This window comes from Chiloscyllium punctatum, chromosome 10 (genome assembly GCF_047496795.1).
Source record: "Chiloscyllium punctatum isolate Juve2018m chromosome 10, sChiPun1.3, whole genome shotgun sequence".
Classification (NCBI taxonomy): Eukaryota; Metazoa; Chordata; class Chondrichthyes; order Orectolobiformes; family Hemiscylliidae; genus Chiloscyllium; species Chiloscyllium punctatum.
The window spans coordinates 23,626,731-23,647,271 of record NC_092748.1 but is presented as its reverse complement, the minus strand read 5'-3'; the positions used below and the strand labels follow the sequence as shown (position 1 = coordinate 23,647,271).

General features: G+C 41.6%; 1 protein-coding gene and 1 long non-coding RNA gene across 2 annotated transcripts in view; one reads left to right on the top strand and one right to left on the bottom strand.

The window, feature by feature from the left end:
- Window positions 1-1,932, bottom strand: part of LOC140481947 (uncharacterized) — a 69,903-nt gene extending 67,971 nt beyond the window's left edge. Inside the window, exon 1 of the long non-coding RNA XR_011961637.1 lies at window positions 1,777-1,932. This is a non-coding gene — a long non-coding RNA (uncharacterized lncRNA). The remainder of the gene's footprint in view (window positions 1-1,776) is intronic.
- Window positions 1,933-1,935: 3 nt separating this feature from the next.
- The window catches only part of senp2 (SUMO specific peptidase 2), a 118,636-nt gene continuing 100,030 nt past the window's right edge, over window positions 1,936-20,541 (top strand). The window contains exons 1-4 of the mRNA XM_072578689.1: window positions 1,936-2,089; window positions 8,005-8,060; window positions 9,176-9,315; window positions 20,347-20,422. Coding sequence (XP_072434790.1) covers window positions 1,974-2,089; window positions 8,005-8,060; window positions 9,176-9,315; window positions 20,347-20,422 — 388 coding nt within the window. The 5' untranslated portion in view covers window positions 1,936-1,973. The remainder of the gene's footprint in view (window positions 2,090-8,004; window positions 8,061-9,175; window positions 9,316-20,346; window positions 20,423-20,541) is intronic.

Sequence of the window (20,541 nt, the reverse complement as noted above, 5' to 3'; positions counted from 1 at the left end):
CATTCTGGAAATCATTGAGAACAAAAGATCTAATGAGATTGAGGAATTTGGAGGGAAAAAATGAAGCTAAAAGCTGATAAATCCACTGGGTGTGATGTCTAACGTTCCAGGTTTTAAAAGAGGCATTTTACGATATGTACAATTCTTTTAGAGGTATGGACCAGTCTTGTAACATATATAGATCTTGGAGAGGTATACACAAGTCTTGTGAGGCATGCACACAACTAGTCGTGGTAAGTCTTGTAAGGTATGTATAGATCCTGTCGGGTTGTAAAGGTTTTATAGGTGACATTTAGATCCTATTGGGCTATGTACGGGTCCTGTAGGCTATGTATAAGGGCTTATGCCCGAAACGGCGATTCTCCTGTTCCTTGGATGCTGCCTGACCTGCTGCGCTTTTCCAGCAACACATTTTCAGCTCTGATCTCCAGCATCTGCAGTCCTCACTTTCTCCTCCTATGTATATATCTTGTAAGGATATGTATGGGTCTGTAGACGTATCTATCTTGTAGATATTCATAGAGTATATAGGTTTTGTAGAGTATGTGTACATCTTACAGAGCCATGTACAAGTTTTGTAGAATACCCACAGGAATCATAGAGCTTTGTATAAACCTTATAAGGTATGTATGCATATTGTAAGGTTCTTATAAGTATGCGGAAGGGAATGTACAGATCTTGTAGAGCTATGTATAGGTCTGGTGTGTTCGAGCTATATGCCAGTTCTGTAAGGCCTTATGTACATAAGTTGTGGAATATGTACAGTTCTTAAAGAAAATGTGTGGATCATATCGCTATATGTATGTCATCTTAGGACATACAGATCTTTTAGGTCTTGTGGGGTGTGATAGATCATACAAAGTATATATACAAGACTTTCAGTGTTTGTCTAGATTTTCCATGTATGTGCAAGTGTTGCAGGCCAGGTACTGATCTTCTAGGGTATCTATATATCTTCCAAGGCTTTATACTGGTCTTGTAGCATGTTCGAACACATCCAACAAACAACTGCAGGAGCAATGCTCTGAAAGCTAGTGCTTCCTGGTGTGTTGTGTGATTCTTTTTAAGCATATTAGAAGTTCCTGCTGAGGTACACACAGGTCTTGAATAGCTATGAATAGGTCCTGTAGAATATACACAAAATTTTGTATTGAACTAAATACTTCTTTGGACATTTCCCACTGTTCATCCACAGTTGTACCTGTTCATAGCTCTGCCCAGTTTACTGTTGTCAACGTTTGTCTCATCTCTCCAAATTCCAATTACTAAAATTTAAAAGTTTTGGTTCACAAATCACTATTCTTCCTTCCTTTAAATTATTCAAAGATTACCATTGATTGCATTAAGGAAAGACTGGGAATTTAAGGAGAGAGGAGTGGTTTAAGGAAAGACTGGAGATTTATGAAGGATCATATTTTAAGGAGGGAGGAAAGTTTAAAAAGAGACTTGGAGTTCAACGAGGGAAACATGGCTTAAGGAAAGACTTGGGGGGGGGGGTTCAAGGAGGGTTGGTGTTTAAGCAGAATCTGGGGGTTGCAGGAGGGGGGAGGATAGTTTAAAGAGAGACTTGATGTTCAACGAGAGAAAGATGGCTTAAGGAAAGACTGGGGCTTTAAGGAGGGTCGGGATTTATGGAGAAACTGGGATGGCAAGAGGGGGAGGATAGTTTAAAAGAGAGACTGGGAGTTTGAGGAGAGTTATTCAGCTCATCTGAACAACAGTGCAACCACTGATGTGAGGCAAAGAGACAAAGCAACGAGTTGTGCAGTTACCTACAGGGATATTCCGGGCCTGCAAAGGCAGAGGTTCGTCAAAATAACTTAGCTTCGCCCAGAGATGCACCAGCCAGTGAGGTGAAGATCATCCCTGGAGAACGCTCAGAGCAGGAGGCACGCTGCGCACGCGCGTCCGCCGCCGTTTCCCTGGCAACGGGCCCAGGCCAAGGCCTCGCTGCTGGGCCTCTCCTGCGGGATATGTACGAATGGATCCGTGGCAACATCGCTTCTTTGCTGTCCACCGCGTCGGCAACTCCGCACGTCAGTGTTCCTAACCGGAGCAGCGCTGTCCCCGTCAAGCGCAGCTATCAGAGGTGGGTCGGCGAGGCCTGCAGCAAAACAACTACACCCCCCCCCCCCCGCCGCTTCTGTCCAAAGCTGGGCTCCACACACACCGCTACAGCCCCTCTCATTCTGCAGTAAATGAAGTTTTCGGTGGTATCACTGGTATTCACACCTAACCCAGACCTTCTCCATAACCCGTGCCTCAGTCCTTGTGTTGTGCTGGGATTCTCGCTCGATGTTGTTCCCTCCTTGCAGCGGGTTTCTGTGTAACCTCCTACCTCCATAAACTGCTGCCCCTAACTTGCACCATGTTATCTCTCCCTCCCCTTTCCAACCCTTTGGTCGCTGATATACAGGCTCTTTGTCTGACAGGAATTCATTTTATTTTTAAGACTTGGGGAAAGTCAAAGGATTGGCACGGTTAAAAATCACACATCACCAGGTTATAGTCCAACAGGTTTAATTGAAAGCTAGCACCTGGTGTTGTGTGATTTTTAACTTTGTACACCCCAGTCCAACACCGACACCTCCAAATCATGATTGGCACAGGATATGTTGAACTTTGAGGGACACCATTAACACGACGAGATGAATTGCCTTCTGTGCTGTTAACTGCTCTATGATTGTTTTCATATCCTTCCATGCGCTTGCCCCCCCCCCCCCCCCCATCTCTTCTTGTAAAAACCTTTGAGATATCTGCGCTCCCTCAGTTTTGTGCACCCCCAATATTAATTACTGCAAGTTGTGCCAAGGTATGGAGCAAAGGGATGCTTTAGCCTTTAAGCTTTCCTTTCTTTAGAACATTCATTGAAACTCATTGCTTAAGCTTTTGGTGACCTTGTGACCTAACATCCACTTAGGCAGTTTGGTCAACGTCATGACAGTACAGATGGAAGACATTTTAACCAATGCATGCCAGCTTTCAACAACGTTCCCGATGAAGGGCTTATGCCTGAAACATTGCTTTTCCTACTCCTCGGATGCTGCTTGACTTGCTGTGCTTTTCCAGCATCACACTCTTGACAGCTTTCTACGACAATCCAGTCAGTCACATTGTTCTGCTTTTTCCTAGCAGTCCTGCAACTTTATTTCCCCTCGAGTAGCTGTCTAATTTTTGTTCTCATTCCTTCATTGTCACTCATTAGGCAGAGTGTTCCAGGACATTACCTCTTGCTGCCTGAAAATAAGCACATTCTTCCTATGCTTCTGATCAAATTATGAAATCTCTGTTCCCTGGTCCTTACCTTACCAGCTAATGGCATCAGGTTTTCTTTCTCTAAACCAGTTATGATCTTATACACCAATTCTCTCCATGTCCTTTACTGCAAGGAGAACAATTGCAGCTTTGCCAAACTAATCTTGAAAACTAAATTCCCTCAAGCCTGGAAGCATTCTGGTAAATCTCCTCTGAGTCCTCTCAAAGATCCTCAAATCCATTCCAAAGTGTGGTGAGTTGAACTGGATGAAATATTCTGGTGTGGACTAAGTAGACCTTCACAATGGCTCCGTATAACTTCCTTGCTTTGTACTCAGTACTTCTCTGAAGCCCAAGGTGCCATGTACTTTGCAGATTTGGGTGTGAATACAGGAGGTATGGTTAGTAAGTTTGCAGATGAAACCAAAGTTAGTGATGTAGTGGATAGTGAAGACAGTTATCTCAGACTACTACAGGATCTTGATCAGGTGAGCCAATAGACCAAGAAGTGACAGATTGACATTAATTTAGATGCATGTGAGGTGTTGCATTTTGGTAAGGCAAATTAAGGTAGGACTTACGCACTTACTGGTAAGGCCCTGGGGAGTGTTGCTGAACAAAGGAGCCCTGGAGCGCAGGTTCACAGTTCCTTAACGTTGGAGTCATAGGTAGTGAAGAGGGCATTTGGTGCGCTTACCTTTATTGGTCAGTGTATTGAGTAAAAGAGTTAGGGTATTAGGTTGTGACGTGGAGGAGCTGGTGTTGGACTGCGGTGGACAAAGTTAAAAACCACACGACAGCAGGTTTATTTGGAAGCCCTAGCTTTTGGAGCATTGCTCCTTCGTCTGGTGGTTGTTGTGGGTGTACAGGACATTGGTTCGGCCATTTTTTGGAATACTGCATTCAATTCTGGTCTCCCTCTTATAGGAAAAATGTTGTGAAACTTGAAAGGGTACAGAATAGATTTACAAGGATGTTGCCAGGATTGGAGGATTTGAGGGAGAGGTTGAATAGGCTGGGGCTATTTTCTCGAGGGAGAGTCGGAGGCTGAGGGGTGATCTTGTAGAGGTTTATAAAAACATGACGGGCATGGTTAGGGTGAAACAGCCAAGGTTTTTTTCCGAGGATATAGGTTTAAAGTGAGAGGGAAAAGATTGAAAAGAGAACTAAGGGGCAACATTTTCATGTAAGGGGTGATGTGTGTATGGAATGCACTACCAGAGGAAGTGGTGGAGGCTTATACAATTGCAACATTTAAAAGGCATCTGGATGGGTACATGAATAGGAAGAGTTTAGAGGGATATGGACCAAATGCTGACAAAGGATTCATTTAGGATATTGGTCAGCGTGGATGAGTTGGACCAAAGGGTGTGTTTCTGTGCTGCACAACTATGACTCTATAGCTATTCCCTCAATATGTCTTACCACCTTCAAAGATCTACGTGCATGAATCTCGGAGTCTCTCTATGTCTGCACATTCCACAGAACTGTACTATTAAGTTGGTGTTGCTTCTCCCTCTCCTTACTCCCGAAATGCATTATTTCACCCTTCTCTTTTCTCAATTCTTTCTGTCACTTGTTTGCCCATTCTGCTGGTTTTTTGTGTTCTGTTGCAGTTGAATGATATCCTCTTTATAATGGTGCTATCAGTAAAGTTTGAAAGTTTACTTCAAGTTAACTATATCAAAATTATTTATAAATATCAAAAGTGGCACTGATCCTTGGGGAACACCACTGCCTATCATCCTGTCATCTGAAAAGCAGTTGTGTTCTCTACAATTAATTTTCATCCAAAATGACACCGTTAAGTCTCAGTGAGTCTTCAATTTTGTCAATAGCCTTTTATGTGTTACTTTATCAAAGGCTTCCTTAAAATCCATGTGTATATCATCCCCTCTATCTCCTTCATCAATCTTCTCTGCTACTTCATCAAAACCATTTAGATGAATCAAACAATTCATAAATTAACTCAAATGTCTCCCAAGTGCCTGATGAGTTTTTACTTCCCTGATTATTGTTTCTAAAACCTTAACGACCAATGAGCTGAAATCAACTGACCTAAGAAAGTCTTTGTACCTTGTCTTGTCACTTTCCAAATCTCTGGCACCTCGCCTGTATCTTCGAAAGAACGGAAGATTATGGCAAGCCCTTCCACTATCTTAACCCTAACTACTTCTAGCAATATGGAATGCAAGCCGATCACAGCTAACCAAGCAGTCTAAACACAGCACGCTTTTTGGTACATCCTGCCTTTCAATTTACACTATGCATGTTACTCCTACCATCTCTACTTCTGCCAATATTTTGTTAATGACCTCTTGCTTGGTAAATATCAATACAAAATACTCAGTATTCTAATCTTACCCTATGCCTCTTCACAGAGAGTACCTTCTTTGGCCCCATCGGCCCCTCCTTCCTGCTTACACAAAACCTGTAGAAAATCTGTGAATTCTCTTTGATGATATCTGTTGTTCTATTCTTATATTCTCTCTTGATTAGTCTTATTTTCCTCTTCACCACCCACTCCACTTATTGTAATGGCATTGCACTTGAAGAAATCAGCTGACGTACATCATACTTCATTATATCATATTCTTGATCACCCTTGTCATTCAAATTTTTTTTTGTTTTTTGATTCCCTAGGCTTTCATCTTATTGGAAAGCAGATAGCCTGTTCCTTAAGTCTTTTGTTAATGATTAACCCTTTATTCTTTCACAGATTCATGGGGACTTTACCATATTTTGGTCAAGCTGCCATGAATCTCCGCTGTATAGTTCTTGCACATCTGTGATTTTATGGCAGATTTCCTCTATATTCCTTCTCTCTGTCACTGTTTAGAGGCCAATGGGATATGAACATATACAATGAACACACCCTTTTTGCTTCTCAACTCCAGTCAAACACATTTTGTCCTTGCTTCTGCAAGGATGGTCTCTCTTTTTCAACATTGCAATGTCAACCGGCACCCCACCTATTTTTATTCATTCCCAAACATTTATGAAGACTTTGTTTCTCATAATGCAAACCACCATGTTTTTAAATTATAAATTATGTTTCCATTAATGCCACTACGTCATATCCCCACACAGCTATTGTGTAGAACCTCACATTTTCCCATATGTAATGAACATATATAATGAACACACCCTTTTCGCTTCTCAACAGTAACCAAACAAATTTTGTCCTTGCTCCTGCAAGAATGTCCTCCCTTTTTCACCATTACAATGTCAACTCTCACCAGTACCGGCACCCACCTCTTTTTATTCATTCTCAAACATCTATGAGCATTTTGTTTCTCAGAATGCAAGCCACCAAGTTTTTGTGTTTTAAATTATGTTTCCATAAAGTTTTTTTTCCACACTCATTGAACTTGTATGTGTCATTTTGCAGACTCTTGTCATCCTCACCACAGGGGTCGGGGAGTCCAGAACTAGAGGGCATAGGTTTAGGGTGAGAGGGGAAAGATATAAAAGAGACCTAAGGGGCAACTTTTTCACACAGAGGGTGGTACGAGCTGCCAGAGGAAGTGGTGGAGGCTGGTACAATTGCAACATTTAAAAGGCATTTGGATGGGTTTATGAATAGGAAGGGTTTGAAGGGATATGGACTAGATTGGGTTGGGATATCTGGTTGGCAAGGTTGAGTTGGACCGAGGGGTCTGTTTCCGTGCTGTACACCTCTATGACTCTATGACTTGCCTTCCCATCTATTAAGTCATTAATATATGTATTATAAATAATTGTGGCCCAGCACTGATCCTTGTGGCATTTCACTAGTTACAAGTTGCCATCCTGAAAATACTTCCTTTTGAGCCTGTACTTTCTCAGCTCCCTCCCTAGTTTGATGATAGGATTTCAATACTACTTCGTACTATGTTGTTGGTTCCAACATGTACCAGAAGTCCTGGCTCACACCCTTCTGCCTGCATAATATATTAAATCTTCATTACTAATATTATTATGAAGCATCTTGTGTTGTTAAGTGTGTCTTTGCAGTCTTGTTATCATTACATCATCATGGTACACTGCACTATTTGCAATTTTCAGTGGTGCTGTGGACACGAACATTAATAAAGTGTTTGGCTTTCTGAGAACTTCAGAATTGCAGATATGATGCAAGGAACAATACAGGACAGGAACAGGCCCATCAGCCCCCCGCAATCCTGTGCCAACACATCTTGCTGCCCCAGCACTGATCCTTGTGGAGCATCACTAGTCACAACCCTCAATTTCAAAAAGCATCCTACCACTACCCTCTGTCTCCTATGACTAAGCCATTCTGTATCCATCTTGCGAGTTCACCCCGATACCAAATGACTTCATGTTTTCTATCAGTCTGCCATGTGGGACCTTGTCAAAGGTCCATTGAATGAATGGCTATAATAGGATTTCTGAAAGGAAAGCTGAGCTGATATTCTAAAAATATTTTTGGAGAACGATTCCTTTGCATGTAAACAGTGATGCAAATCATTTCATTGTTAAGTGATGTCAAGATTGTTTAGCAACTTGTTTGGAGCCTTTAAATAGGATATGAGATGGGTTTTAGCACCAAGGCAGTGAGGAAAAATTAAAGGTTTGCCAAATAAGTTTTAATGGAGAATAAGATTCTTTAAAAAGCAGATTTCCCAGTGGATTAATATGCTGTTACTCACAAGAAACCTTTTAAAACAGCATATTTTTCCACACTGAAAGTAAATCTCTCAATGCTGTTTCTGAAATTCATTTCATTTTGGTCTTCTTCTGTCCCAGTGTCCAGACTTCTAATGATGAAATTGAATGGATATCAGTAAAAAGGCAAAGGCTGGGTAAGTTTGTATTTATAAGATAACATTTTTCAGTTGAACAGAAGGAATTGTATTACTGTCCTGCAATGTGTGCTTACATTATTCTGTCCAATTCCCTTAGCCAGTGGTAAATGGAAAGCATTGATCTTTTACGATCAAGACTTGATTTAGATCCCAAGGTTCTGCCACTGTAGAGCAGAGGTTGGAGAGTTTTATGAAGAAAATCATGGAAAATAGTGGCTACAAAACAGAAACTAGCCTGGAGACTTTCAATCATTGCTGCAGTAACATTGCCTAGGAATCCTCTCTGTTGCTTGTGATTTTTTTTTTCTTGGCAAATCATGTGGTAGAAGTAAACCTCCTGAAGTTGTGCCAAACAACAAAATGGTTTTCTGTTGTGCTCTAATAATTTTAAAAAATGTATCTTATCAAGTCAAATGAGTTTAGTTCAGAGTGTTAAAGTAAAATTAAGTGGAAGAGAGATGTTTGAAAGCAGACAGAAAGCACAGACAAATTTGGGAAGAAGTTCCAGAAAGCAGAGCAATGTGGTGCCTGATTGTCATGTTGAAGAGGAAGAAGGAGGCTCTAAAATACAAGGTTGGAGGAAATGATTAGGGTTTATAGGGCACAAGAAGGGATGTGAATCTGGAAATTCATTTGTTCAAGAACGTGAAGCTTGATTATCAATGTTGGGATATGTCGGAAGACAAGATTTTGAACTGTATAATGTACAGTTGCAGAATTTGTGGAAGCAGATCAACCATGTTGAACGGACCATACTAATATATTTAATTTGGCAGTAAAAGACTTAGAGAGATTTACAAGAGCTTATTGTAAATAGATAGTGTTGCTGAACAAAAAGACCTTGGAGTGCAGGTTCATAGCTCCTTGAAAGTGGAGTCACAGGTAGATAGGATAGTGAAGAAGATGCTAACTGATCTGACACTTCACCAGGAAGAGGTTGGCTCCAGGCTGTTATCATACATCTTCTTGCAACTAGGGAGGGGTTAGCAGGGATCTTGCAATAGACCATTAACCCTATTTCTCCAGCCAAAGATTATGGAGGAGACAATCAAAGGAAAACTGAAGTAAATTGACATTTGCTGGAAGAAAACAAATTGTCCTTTTTTTCCTAGGTGAATTTGTGAACACAGTTAAGAAGTCTGTATCTGGGTTTGTCACCTATATAAGGTCAGTGGCACCATTTGGTCACAAGGTCATGCAAGTGGACTCCAAATCCACCAAACAGAAGAAGCCAGACCAACCAGTGAAACAGGTCAGTGCTAACATTAGTCAAAGCTGAGCAGGTGAAAGTAGTCAGACAAAGATAATAACTAATATTCGATCATTTCCATAACATATTTTGTTTGTTGACACACCAGTGTGTAGATTGCCCCTGTGGTGTGAAACAGAGTGATTGTCCTTGTGAGCTTTGCTACTCCAAGCCACAAACTGATTAAAAACAAAGTCTAATATGTTTTAATGACTATTTTGACACATTTAAAAGCCCCACAGAGATGGCTGCTAGAATTTTGTGATTGGACTTAGAAGTAACTTTACTAACGTTGTCTTGGATAAGCAAGGCCTCACGTAACTCCTGATAGGACTGCAGTTGTGTTATGAACTGCCACAGAAACTTACTGTTTCCAAGAAGCCCTACACAATAACAACAAAATTGCAAGTCACTCCTCTCCTAATAGAAGATGAATTCAAATTAATTTCTATTTAATGTCTGGTATGGTGTGTACACAGTTGCGTATTTAATCTGCTTGTTGCATCTCATGAAATGTGGCTCCCATAGTGCTGAATGGAACTGCATTTTAATCATACAATTTAAAATTCGCAGTAAGATCAGGGGTCAACTCTGATTCTTTCATCAGCTACTGGCACTATCAAAACCTCTAACTCAGAGTCATGGAGTTGTACAGCATGGAAACAGACCTTTCGATCCAACTCATCCACGCCAACCAGATATCCTAAATTGATTTAGTCTCATTTGCCAGCATTTGGCCCATATCCCTCTAAACCCTTCTGTAATGATTGGGACAAGGTTGACCTTATTACTACAATATTCTTGTTTGGGGTTGTTAACCTGGACCAATTAGGAACCTTGTTAACAAGGTCAATCACGATACCTTTCTATTCAAATACCCATCAAGATATGTTATAATTGTACCAGCCTTCTCCATGTCCTCTGGCAGCTCATTCAATACATACATCACCCTCTGCATTAGAATATTGCCCCTCAGGTCCCTTTTGAATCTTTTCCCTTTCACCTTAAATCTATGCCCTCTAATTTTGGACACCTCCCCTGGAAAAAGACCAAGACTATTCACCCTATCCATGCCCCTCATGATTTCCTCTGATACAGCAAGGATAATAACCCCAGCCAATTCACCCTCTTTCTATAACTCAAGCCCTCCAATCCTGGCAACATCCTTGTAAATCTTTTCTGAACCCTTTCAAGTTTAACGGTATCTTTCTTATAGCAGGGAGACCAGAATTGAACACAGTCTTTCAAACAGTGGCTTAATCAATGTTTTGTACACCCACAACATGACATCCCAATTCCTATACCCAGTGCACTGACCAATGAAGGCCAGTGTGCCAGATGTATTTTTCACCACCCTGTCTACCTGCAATTCAAGGAATTATGCACCTGCACTCCAACGTCTGTTTGTTCAGCAACACTCCCCAGGGCCCTACCATTAAAGTCTAAGTCCTGCCATGATTTGCCTTTCCAAAATGCAGCACCTCACATTTATCTGAATTAAACTGCTTCTGCCACACCTTTACCCATCTGATCAAGATTCCATTGTACTGTGAGGTAACCTTCATCGCTGTCCACTACATGACCAATTTTGGTGTCATCTGCAAACTTAGTAACCATACCCCCTAGGTTCTCATCCAAATCATTTCTATAAATGATGAAAAACAGTGGCCCCAGCACTTTTCCTTGTGGCACTCAAAGAACAAAGAACATTACAGCAAAGGAACAGGCCCTTTGGCCCTCCAAACCTGCACCAAACCATATCCTTTATCTAAATCTGCCATCTCTTCTCTAAGGATCGGTATACCTTTGCTCCCTGCCCACTCATGTGTCTGTCTAGCTCCATCTTAAATGACACTATCGTTCTCCTTCCGACCACCTCCGCTGGCAAAGCTTTCCAGGCACCCACCACCCTCTGCATAAAGAACTTTCCATGTATATCTCCTCAAAACTTTTCTCCTCTCACTTTGAACTCGTCGTCCCTCGTAATTGAGTCCTCCACTGTGGGAAAAATCTTCCTGCTATCCACCCTGTCTACACCTGTCATGATTTTGTAGTCCTCAATCAGGTTCCCCCTCAACCGCCTTCTTTGCAATGAAAATAATCTGAATCTACTCGACCTCTCCTCACAGCTAGCACCCTCCATACCAGGCAACATCCTGGTGAACCTCCTCTGCACTCTCTCCAAAGGTGACTCCACTGGTCACAGGCCTCCAGTCTGAAAAGCAATCCTCCACCATTACTTTTTGTTTCTGGTGACTTGTTTTTCTATTGGCCTGGCTACTAGTTTTAGTTTTTAATATCTCCAGATTTATTTTGTTGAATCTTTGCCTTTTAAATGGGTTTTGAATTGCACATTTAGGAGAGTTATTTAAACGTGGGATGAACATGGTGTTGAAGAGACAATTTAAGGCATTCCTGTAAACTATCCGTCTTCATCGCGGGACTGAGACTGAGATTAGTTTATTTTAGTGAAAATATGATTTACACTTAGATTGTTGATGGTTTGATTGTTAGATATTTTGAAAAATACAATATTAAATTTATAATGAGCAAAATTTATGATGAACACGTGTGTGTGTGTGTGTGTGCGCGTGCATGCATCCCCATGTTTGCTATCCAATTTTATTAAGCATGAATGAATAACAGCTTGTGAGTAAACTGCTCCATCTGCTAGCCCACATGAAAGGTAGTATACGAAAGTTGTAGGATCAATCTGTGTGCTTGTCTGGGGATGAATGGTTCATGACTCCATAGTTAGGGGGACAGATAGGAGGTTCTGTGGGAAAGAGAGCGAGACTCACAGTTCGTGTGTTGCCTTCCAAGTGCCTGGGTTCGTGATGTCTCTGATCGTGTTTTCAGGATCCTTGAAGGGGAGGGGGAGCAGGCCCAAGTCATGGTCCACATAAGCAGTAACAACGTAGGTAGGAAAAGGGATGGGGATTTAACGCAGACACTCAGGGAGTTAGAGTAGAAGCTTAGTGCTAGAAAGCAGAGTTGTTTTCTCTGGTTTGTTGTCCTTGCCACGTGCTAGCGAGGCAAAGAGTAGGGAGAGAGAGAAGTTGAACACGTGGCTGCAGGGATGGTGCAGGAGGGAGGGTTTTGGATACCTGAATAATTGGGGCTCATTCTGGAATAGATGGGCCTTCTCCAAACAGGATAATCTACACCTGAATCAGAGGGATACCAATATCCTGGGGGGGAATTTGCTAATGCTCTTCAGGACGGTTTAAACTACTTCAGCAGGGGGATGGGAACCTAAATTGTTGTTCCAGTGTCCAGGAGGTTGAGAGTAGTGAGGTCAGACATGAGGATTCAAGGTCATAAGAATTCACCAGGAAATAAGAAGGTGGTTTGAAGCATCCGGAATAAAGTGGGTGAACTTGCAGCATGGGTTGGTACCAGGGACTTCCATGTTGTGACCATTTCGGATCATGGATAGAGCAGGAACAGGAATGGTGGTTGCAGGTTTGGGAATTAGATGTTTCAGTAAGAACAGAGAAGATGGTAAAAGATGGGGAGGTATGGCATTGTTAGTCAAGGATAGTATTATGGTGGCAGAAAGGACATTTCAGGACTTGTCCACTGAGGTAGTACGGGCTGAGGTTAGAAACAGGAAAGGAGAGGTCACACTATTGGCTGTTTACTATCGACTTCTGAATAGTTCCAGAGATGTAGAGGAAAGGATAACAAAGGTAATTCTGGACAGGAGTGAGAGTCACAATGTAGATGTTATGGGGTCTTTAACTTTCCAAATAATGATTGGAAATACTTTCGCACGAGTACTTTAGACGCATCACCTTTTGTCCAATGTGTGCAGGATGGTTTCCTGACACAGTATGTAGAAAAGCCAACAAGGGGCAAGGCCACATTGGATTTGGTACTGGATAATGAACCTTGCCAGGTGTTAGGTTTGGAGATTGGTGAGTACTTCAGTGATAATGACCACAATTTGGTTATGTTTACTTTAGCGATGGAAAGGGATAGGTATATAATGCAGGGCAAGGGTTATTTCTGGGAGAAAGGAAATTATGATGCGATAAAGCAAGATTTAGGATGCATAGGATAAGGGCGTAGAAGGATGGGTTAGTAAATTTGTGAATGATGCTAGGGTTGGTGGATTTGTGGATACAGCTGAAGGATGTTGCAAGTTACAGAGGACATGGATAAGCTGCAGAGCTGGGCTGAGAAGTGGCAAATGGAGATTAATGTGGAAAAGTATGAGGTGATTCACTTTGGAAGGAGCAACAGGAATAAAATGTACTGGACTAATGGTAAAATTCTTGGTAGTGTGGATGAGCAGAGAGATTTCAGTGTCCATATACATAGATCCCTGAAAGTTGCCACCCGGGCTGATAGCGTTGTTACGAAAGCATTTGGTGTGTTAACTTTTATTGGTAGAGGGATTGAGTTTCGGAGCCATGAGGTCATGCTGCAGCTATACAAAACTCTGGTGCGGCCGCACTTGAAATATTGTGTACAGTTCTGGTCACTGCATTTTAGGAAGGATGTGGAAGCTTTGGAAAAGGTTTAGAGGAGATTTACTAGGATGTTGCGTGGTATAGAGGGAAGGTCTTATGAGGAAAGGTTGAGGAACTTGAGGCTATTTTCATTAAGTCACCTCTTAGTCGTCTTCTCTCTAATCGAGACATATAAGATAATCAGAGGGTTAGATAGGTTGGACAGTGAGAGCCTTTTTCTTTGGATGGTGATGGCTAGCACGAGGGGGCATAGCTTTAAATTGAGGGGGTGATAGATATCGGACAGATGTCAGAGGTAGTTTCTTTACTCAGAGAGTAGTAAGGGCTTGGAACGCACTGCCTGCAACAGTAATTGACTCGGTAACTTTAACAACATTTAAATGGTCATTGGATAAACATGGATGAAAATGGAATAGTGTACGATAGATGGGTTTTTGATTGGTTCCATTGGACAGCGCAACATTGCAAGCCGAGGGGCCTTTTCTATGTTCTATGATTCATTAGTGATCTATACTCAAGTGCCTCATCTCAGTTCCAGTCTAGTCTCAGCAACTCCTACTCCATTGTAGCTAGGGAAATGCAAATTGGGGGTGAGCAGGTTATGATACCTTCTATGTCTAATATCCTGTGAAAATTCATGATTTGGACTCTCTCACAATGAAATGGCCATTACAATTTCTGGCACTTAAGAGGGAAGAAAAGTAAGGAGAAATAATATAGGGGAGGTGATGACCTAGCTGGACTGTTATTCTGGATACCCAGATAATGTTATGGGACTAGGGTTCAAATCCTGCCATGCTAGCTGGTGGAATTTGAATTCAATGAAAATCTGAAACTAAGAGTTGAATGATGACCATGAATCCATTGTCGACTTCGGAAAAATCCGTCTGTCTCACTCATGTCCTTTTGGAAAGGACATTAGACCACACTTGGAATATTGTGTTCAGTTCTGGGTCGCCTCATGTGGAAGCTTTAGAGAGGGTGCAGAGGAGATTTACCAGGATGCTGACTGGACTGGAGGGCATGTCTTATGAAGAAAGGTTGAGGGAGCTAGGGCTTTTCTCACTGGAGCGAAGAAGGATGAGAGGTGACTTTGTAGAGGTGTGCAAGATGGTGAGAGGCATAGATAGAGTGAATAGTCAGAGACATGTTCCCAGGGCATAAATCATGATTGGAAGAAGTTTCAGGGAAGATTTCAGGGCTTGGTTCTTTACACAGTGTGTGGTGGGTGCATGGAATGCACTGTCACCGGTGGTAGTAGAGCAGATACATTCGGGAAATTTAAACGACTTTTAGATAGGCACAAGGATGATAAGAAAATGAAGGGTATATAGGTTAGTTCATCTTAGAGTAGGATAAAAGGTTGGACAACATCAAGAGCCAAAGGACTTGTACTGTGCTGTACTGTTGTATATTCTACGTCAACCTCCTGGTCTGGCCTACACATGACTCCAGACCCAAAGCAATCTGGTTGAATCTTAATAGATCTCTGGGCAAGTAGGGGTAGGCAATAAATACATGCCTAGCCAGTGATGCCTCTTCCTGTTAATGAATAACTAGTCATTAACTATATGGCAGCCCTCGTACCAGAGTGTACTTGCCACTTGCCTATTCATCCAAAGTATGATTATTGTTTTCCTTTTACTTTGGTACTCTTACAAATTGCCCGAATGAATGCAAGACAAAAACTTAGATAAAATGTGTCTTTCGAACAATATTCAAGTTTGGTAGTTTTGAATTACTACAAACTAAACAGTTCAAGTGTAAACGTTTGGAGAACTGGAGGTTTATATAAATCGTAACATTATGGCAGTCTGTGAAGGTGGCAGATAAGCTTTTTTATATTTAAAAAAAGTAGATTGTATTGGATTCTGGACTTTATTAGTAGAGAAATAGAGGACAAAACTTTGAAGTGTTTTCTAAATCCCTGATTTTTTTCTCTGTCGAAAGACGAAAAAAACTTGGGTTGACCCTCCAATAGAAGAAAAGGGTCAGGAGAAGACTTTTAGATTAGATTAGATTACTTACAGTGTGGAAACAGGCCCTTCGGCCCAACAAGCCCACACCGACCCGCCGAAGCGCAACCCACCCAGATCCATTCCCCTACATTTACCCCTGCACCTAACACTACGGGCAATTTAGCATGGCCAATTCACCTGACCTGCACATATTTGGACTGTGGGAGGAAACCGGAGCACCCGGAGGAAACCCACGCAGGCACGGGGAGAATGTGCAAACTCCACACAGTCAGTTGCCTGAGGCGGGAATTAAACCTGGGTCTCTGGCGCTGCGAGGCAACAGTGCTAACCACTGAGGTAAAAACAATGACTGCAGATGCTGAAAACCAAATACTGGATTAGTGGTGCTGGAAGAGCACAGCAGTTCAGGCAGCATCCAACGAGCAGCGAAATCGACATTTCGGGCAAAAGCCCTTCATCAGGAATCCTGATGAAGGGCTTTTGCCCGAAACGTCGATTTCGCTGCTCATTGGATGCTGCCTGAACTGCTGTGCTCTTCCAGCACCACTAACCCAGTGCTAACCACTGTACCACCGTGCTGCCCACTTATGGGAGGTCTTCTGATTAAGAGGGGATTTGATAGCTTAGAAAGTTTTCTGAGTGGGAGAAAGGTCTAGAGGATGTAGATTCACAATAGTTCTGAGCTAAATTAGTGTGTAGACAAGAATTTTTTTATTGCGCAGTGATTCATTATGACCTGGAACACCCAACCCGGGAAAGTAGAATGAAGTAGTGCTAACTTTTCCTAACCAGAAAGAGAGAAAACTTTCGTGCTAATCTCTGCAGTAAATCATTGGGATGGATGTAGCTCTCGCCCATTTACTGCAATTTGCTGAGGAAATCCCATTTTTTTGGAGCACATTAAAATGGCTTCTTGTGAGCTTTATTTGTCTGAGTTTTGTCTACAAATACTTGGTGTTGGTATTCATCAAAGAGAGGGAATTGGTGGAGAATGATGTGAGGGATGGGAGTGTTGAATTTCTAAGACAAGTTACTATTAAAAAGGAAGAGGTGTAGCACACCTTTAGAATGTATCAAGGTAGATAAATCCATGGGTCCTGATGGGATCTATCCCAGAATATTGAGGGAGGCAAGAGAACCAATTGCTGGAGCATTGACAGACATCTTTGTATCCTCTTTGGCCACAGGTGAAGTCCCAGAGAGCTAGGGAATAGTCAGGGTGATCCCATTGATTAAGAAAGGTAGCAGAGATAATCCAGGAAATTACAGGCCCGTGAACCTTTGGTTGGTGGTAGGGAATTTATTAGAAAAGATTCTCAGGGACAAGATCTGAAACAATTTAGAAGCAAATGGACTTCTTCGCAATAAACAGCATCGTTTTGTGAAGGGGAGATGATGCCTCACTAACTTGATCAAGTTCTTTGAGGAGGTGACGAAGAAGATTGAGGGAAAAGTGGTTGATGTTGTTTACATGGACTTCTTTCATGAGGTCCCCCATTGCAAACTGGTGTAAAAGCTGAAGTCACATGGTGTCAGGGTTGAGCTGGCAAGATGGATACAGGACTGGCTCAGTCATAGGAGACAGAGGGTAGCAGTGGGAAAATGCTTTATGGAATGGAGGGTTGTGACTAATGGTATTCCACAAGGATCAGTCCTGAGACCTCTGCTGTTCGTGGTCTACATAAACGATTTTGAGGAGAAAACAGCTTGTCTAATTAGTCAGTTTGTGAACGATACAAAGATCATGGAGTTGCAGACAGGAGGATTGTCAGAGGATACAGCAGGATATAGATCAGTTGGAGGCATGGACAGAAAAATGGCAGATGAAGTTTAATCCGGACAAACATGAGGTGATGCATTTTGGAAGGTCAAGTAATGGTGGAAATTAAACAGTGAATGGCAGAGCCCTTAGGAGTATTCATATGCAGACGAATTTGGGTGTGCAGGTCCACAGATCACTGAGGGCTGCAGCGTTGGTAGATAAGGTAGTAAAAGTGCCTATGGCCTGCTTGCCTTCATTAGAAGGCATGTTTTTTTTAGAAGCTGCAAGTTATGCTGCAGCTTTATCAACCTTTAGTTAGACCGCACTTGGAATATTGCATACAATTCTGGTCCCCACACTACCAGAAGGATATGGATGCTTAGGAGAGGGTACAGAAAAGGTTTACCAGGACGTTGACTGGTATGGGGAAATTTAGCTATGAAGAAAGGTTGGATAGACTTGATTTGTTTTCACTGGAACAAAGGAGTTTGAGAGGTGTCCTGAGAGAAGTTTATAAGGTTGTGAATATCATGGATAGAGTGGGAAGTATGAGGTTTCTACCAGGGTAGTGGAGTCAATTCCTGGAAGCCACAGTTTCAAGGTTTGGGGTGTGGAAGTAGTTTAAAAGGGGTGTGCGAGGCAAGTTTATCACACGAACGGTGGTGAGTGCACTGCCAGAGTAGGTGGTGGAAGCAGACACAATAACAGCATTCAAGAAGCACCTGGACAAATACATGCATTGGAAAGGATCCTGTAAGTGAAGACGTTTTAGGATGGAAGGGCGAAATGTATTGGTGCAGGCTTGGAGGGCTGAAGGTCCTGTTCCTATACTGTATTGGTCTGTGTTCAAGTTGCATACATTACTTTTTAATTGTCCATTTGATGCAATGGAGAAAGTGAGGTCTGGACATGTTGGAGATCAGAGTCAAAACGTGTGGTGCTGGAAAAGCACAGCAGGTCAGGCAGCATCCAAGGAGCAGGAGAATGAATGCTTTGGGTATAAGCCCTGATTCTTGATGAAGGGCTTATGCCCGAAGCGTAGATTCTCCTGCTCCTCGGATGCTGCCTGACCTGCTGTACTTTTCCAGTGCCACACTTTTCGACATTTGATGCAATGCACGACTGAGACAGCCCCTGCTCGTAAAACACCATATTTATTGCAAAAGAGACTGTTTTATCCTACAGTTCTGTATCATTAAACCAGGAGTTCTTAAACTAGGATATGAACCCCATTAGAGTCACAAGGCAGCATTTTGGTTTCATCAGCTCTGAGTGACAAAGCTTGGCCTGTGTTTTGACAGCTGTGAGGCTCCTTGGAAGTTTGTGCCTTTTGCCTTGATAGCCATACAACTTCAGTCTGTAAAAAAAATGTTTCTTTTAAAAACTCTGTAATTCAAATTTTTTTTCCCTCCTTCCTCACCTACTCTGAAAAACTCTCTAGGTCATGCCCACCCAATAATTCTTTTAACCTGCCAACTAACACCTACTCTGTAACCCCCTTCTACCTCCAAATTTTCATTTTCATAAGATCACATGAAATCTGAGGCGTTAAGGTGGAGTGACTTTGGAAACAAATTATGGGGAGCAATACAATAGACTATCTGGTAAAAATAGACTATCTGGTGGAAACAGATTCAATAGTGATTTCGGAAGAGAGTTGGATAAGTATTTGAAAAGGAGAGCATGTTAAAGCTATAGGGTAAGAGTGAGGAAGTGGATCTAATTGGATAGCTCCAGTAGAGAGGCAACGTGAACCGTATGGTTTCCTGTAATGTATTGTACAGTGTTTTAGTTCTAAGTTGTGAAAGGCTGCCCAAGGAACTGTATACTCTAGCATCGAGAAATGGCAGTTTTAGAAATTAGAGAAATTTAGATTTAATGGCCAAAGCAGGTTCATGCTTTTAAGTACTTATACTAGCCTCTCTTACCTTTCCATGATCCGCTTTCAACATTGTTTTTGTTTTAAATACATATAGCTTGTTGTTTGCTCTAAATATATTATGATGGCTTAACTGCCTAAAGTTCTGATTTTAATAAGGTTGTTTTTGGGACTGTTGATAGTTGGGTTAACAGCATAGATTTATTCTTAGTTTTGTTTCCCCCCTTCCAACCAGTTAGCCTTCACTTCTTGGTTTTGAAGGTTGTGTGTCAGGCTCTATTTTAAAGACATGAGCATATAATCTAAACAATTGCTATACAGGGTCCTCCATTGTCAAAGGTCCTGTCTTTCTAATGAGACATTAAACTGAGAAACCATGTCTTTTGGACGTAAAAAAAAATTCCCATGGATTTATTCAGAAACCAAGTGCTTTTTCTTATGTTCAGTTCAGCATTTATCTCCATAAAAGACGTAAAACCAGATAATTTGATGTTTTTAAATCTCTTGTGGGATTTGTTTTTCATAAAATGGCTGCTACTTTTTTACAGTCATCAACATTATGAGAATGTTAAAAGGGTACTGAAAGGGTTAATTACTTTCTTTGATTAGTTTGGACAATTCATGCAAAAATGCAAGAACTTCATGAAAATCATGAGGTTAAGGACAAGAAGCACTTTTAGTTAAATTATCAATATAGTGATACCGATTATCCAACAACTTGCAACTCAGTGGACTATCTCTTTATAAGTTGCTGGCTAATTTTCATGTTAAGATCAAGGTGCATTGATTTTATCTCCCAAATTATGACTCAATGCGTCAGGAAAGAATGAGTGTCGAACAAAGCATAAAAAGGAAACAAGCTAAACTATCTAGGATGTTTATTTGTATAGTTGAGAACAATTATTTAGCATTAACGTTGTGTTTCCTTCTTTAAAGATTCTTTCCTCCTCCCTGACTGACATTTCTTATTGCGGTGCTGGTGAATCTTTATCAAGAACAGATTTAAATTTAGGTAAGAGCATGTTTTGACAGGATGGTGTTCTATTAGTGCGGGTCAGATCTTCAATTTGCCTGCCAACCGTCGCTCAGTATTTCTTTACTTCTTTTTCTCCTTATCATATTTAAAGTTTG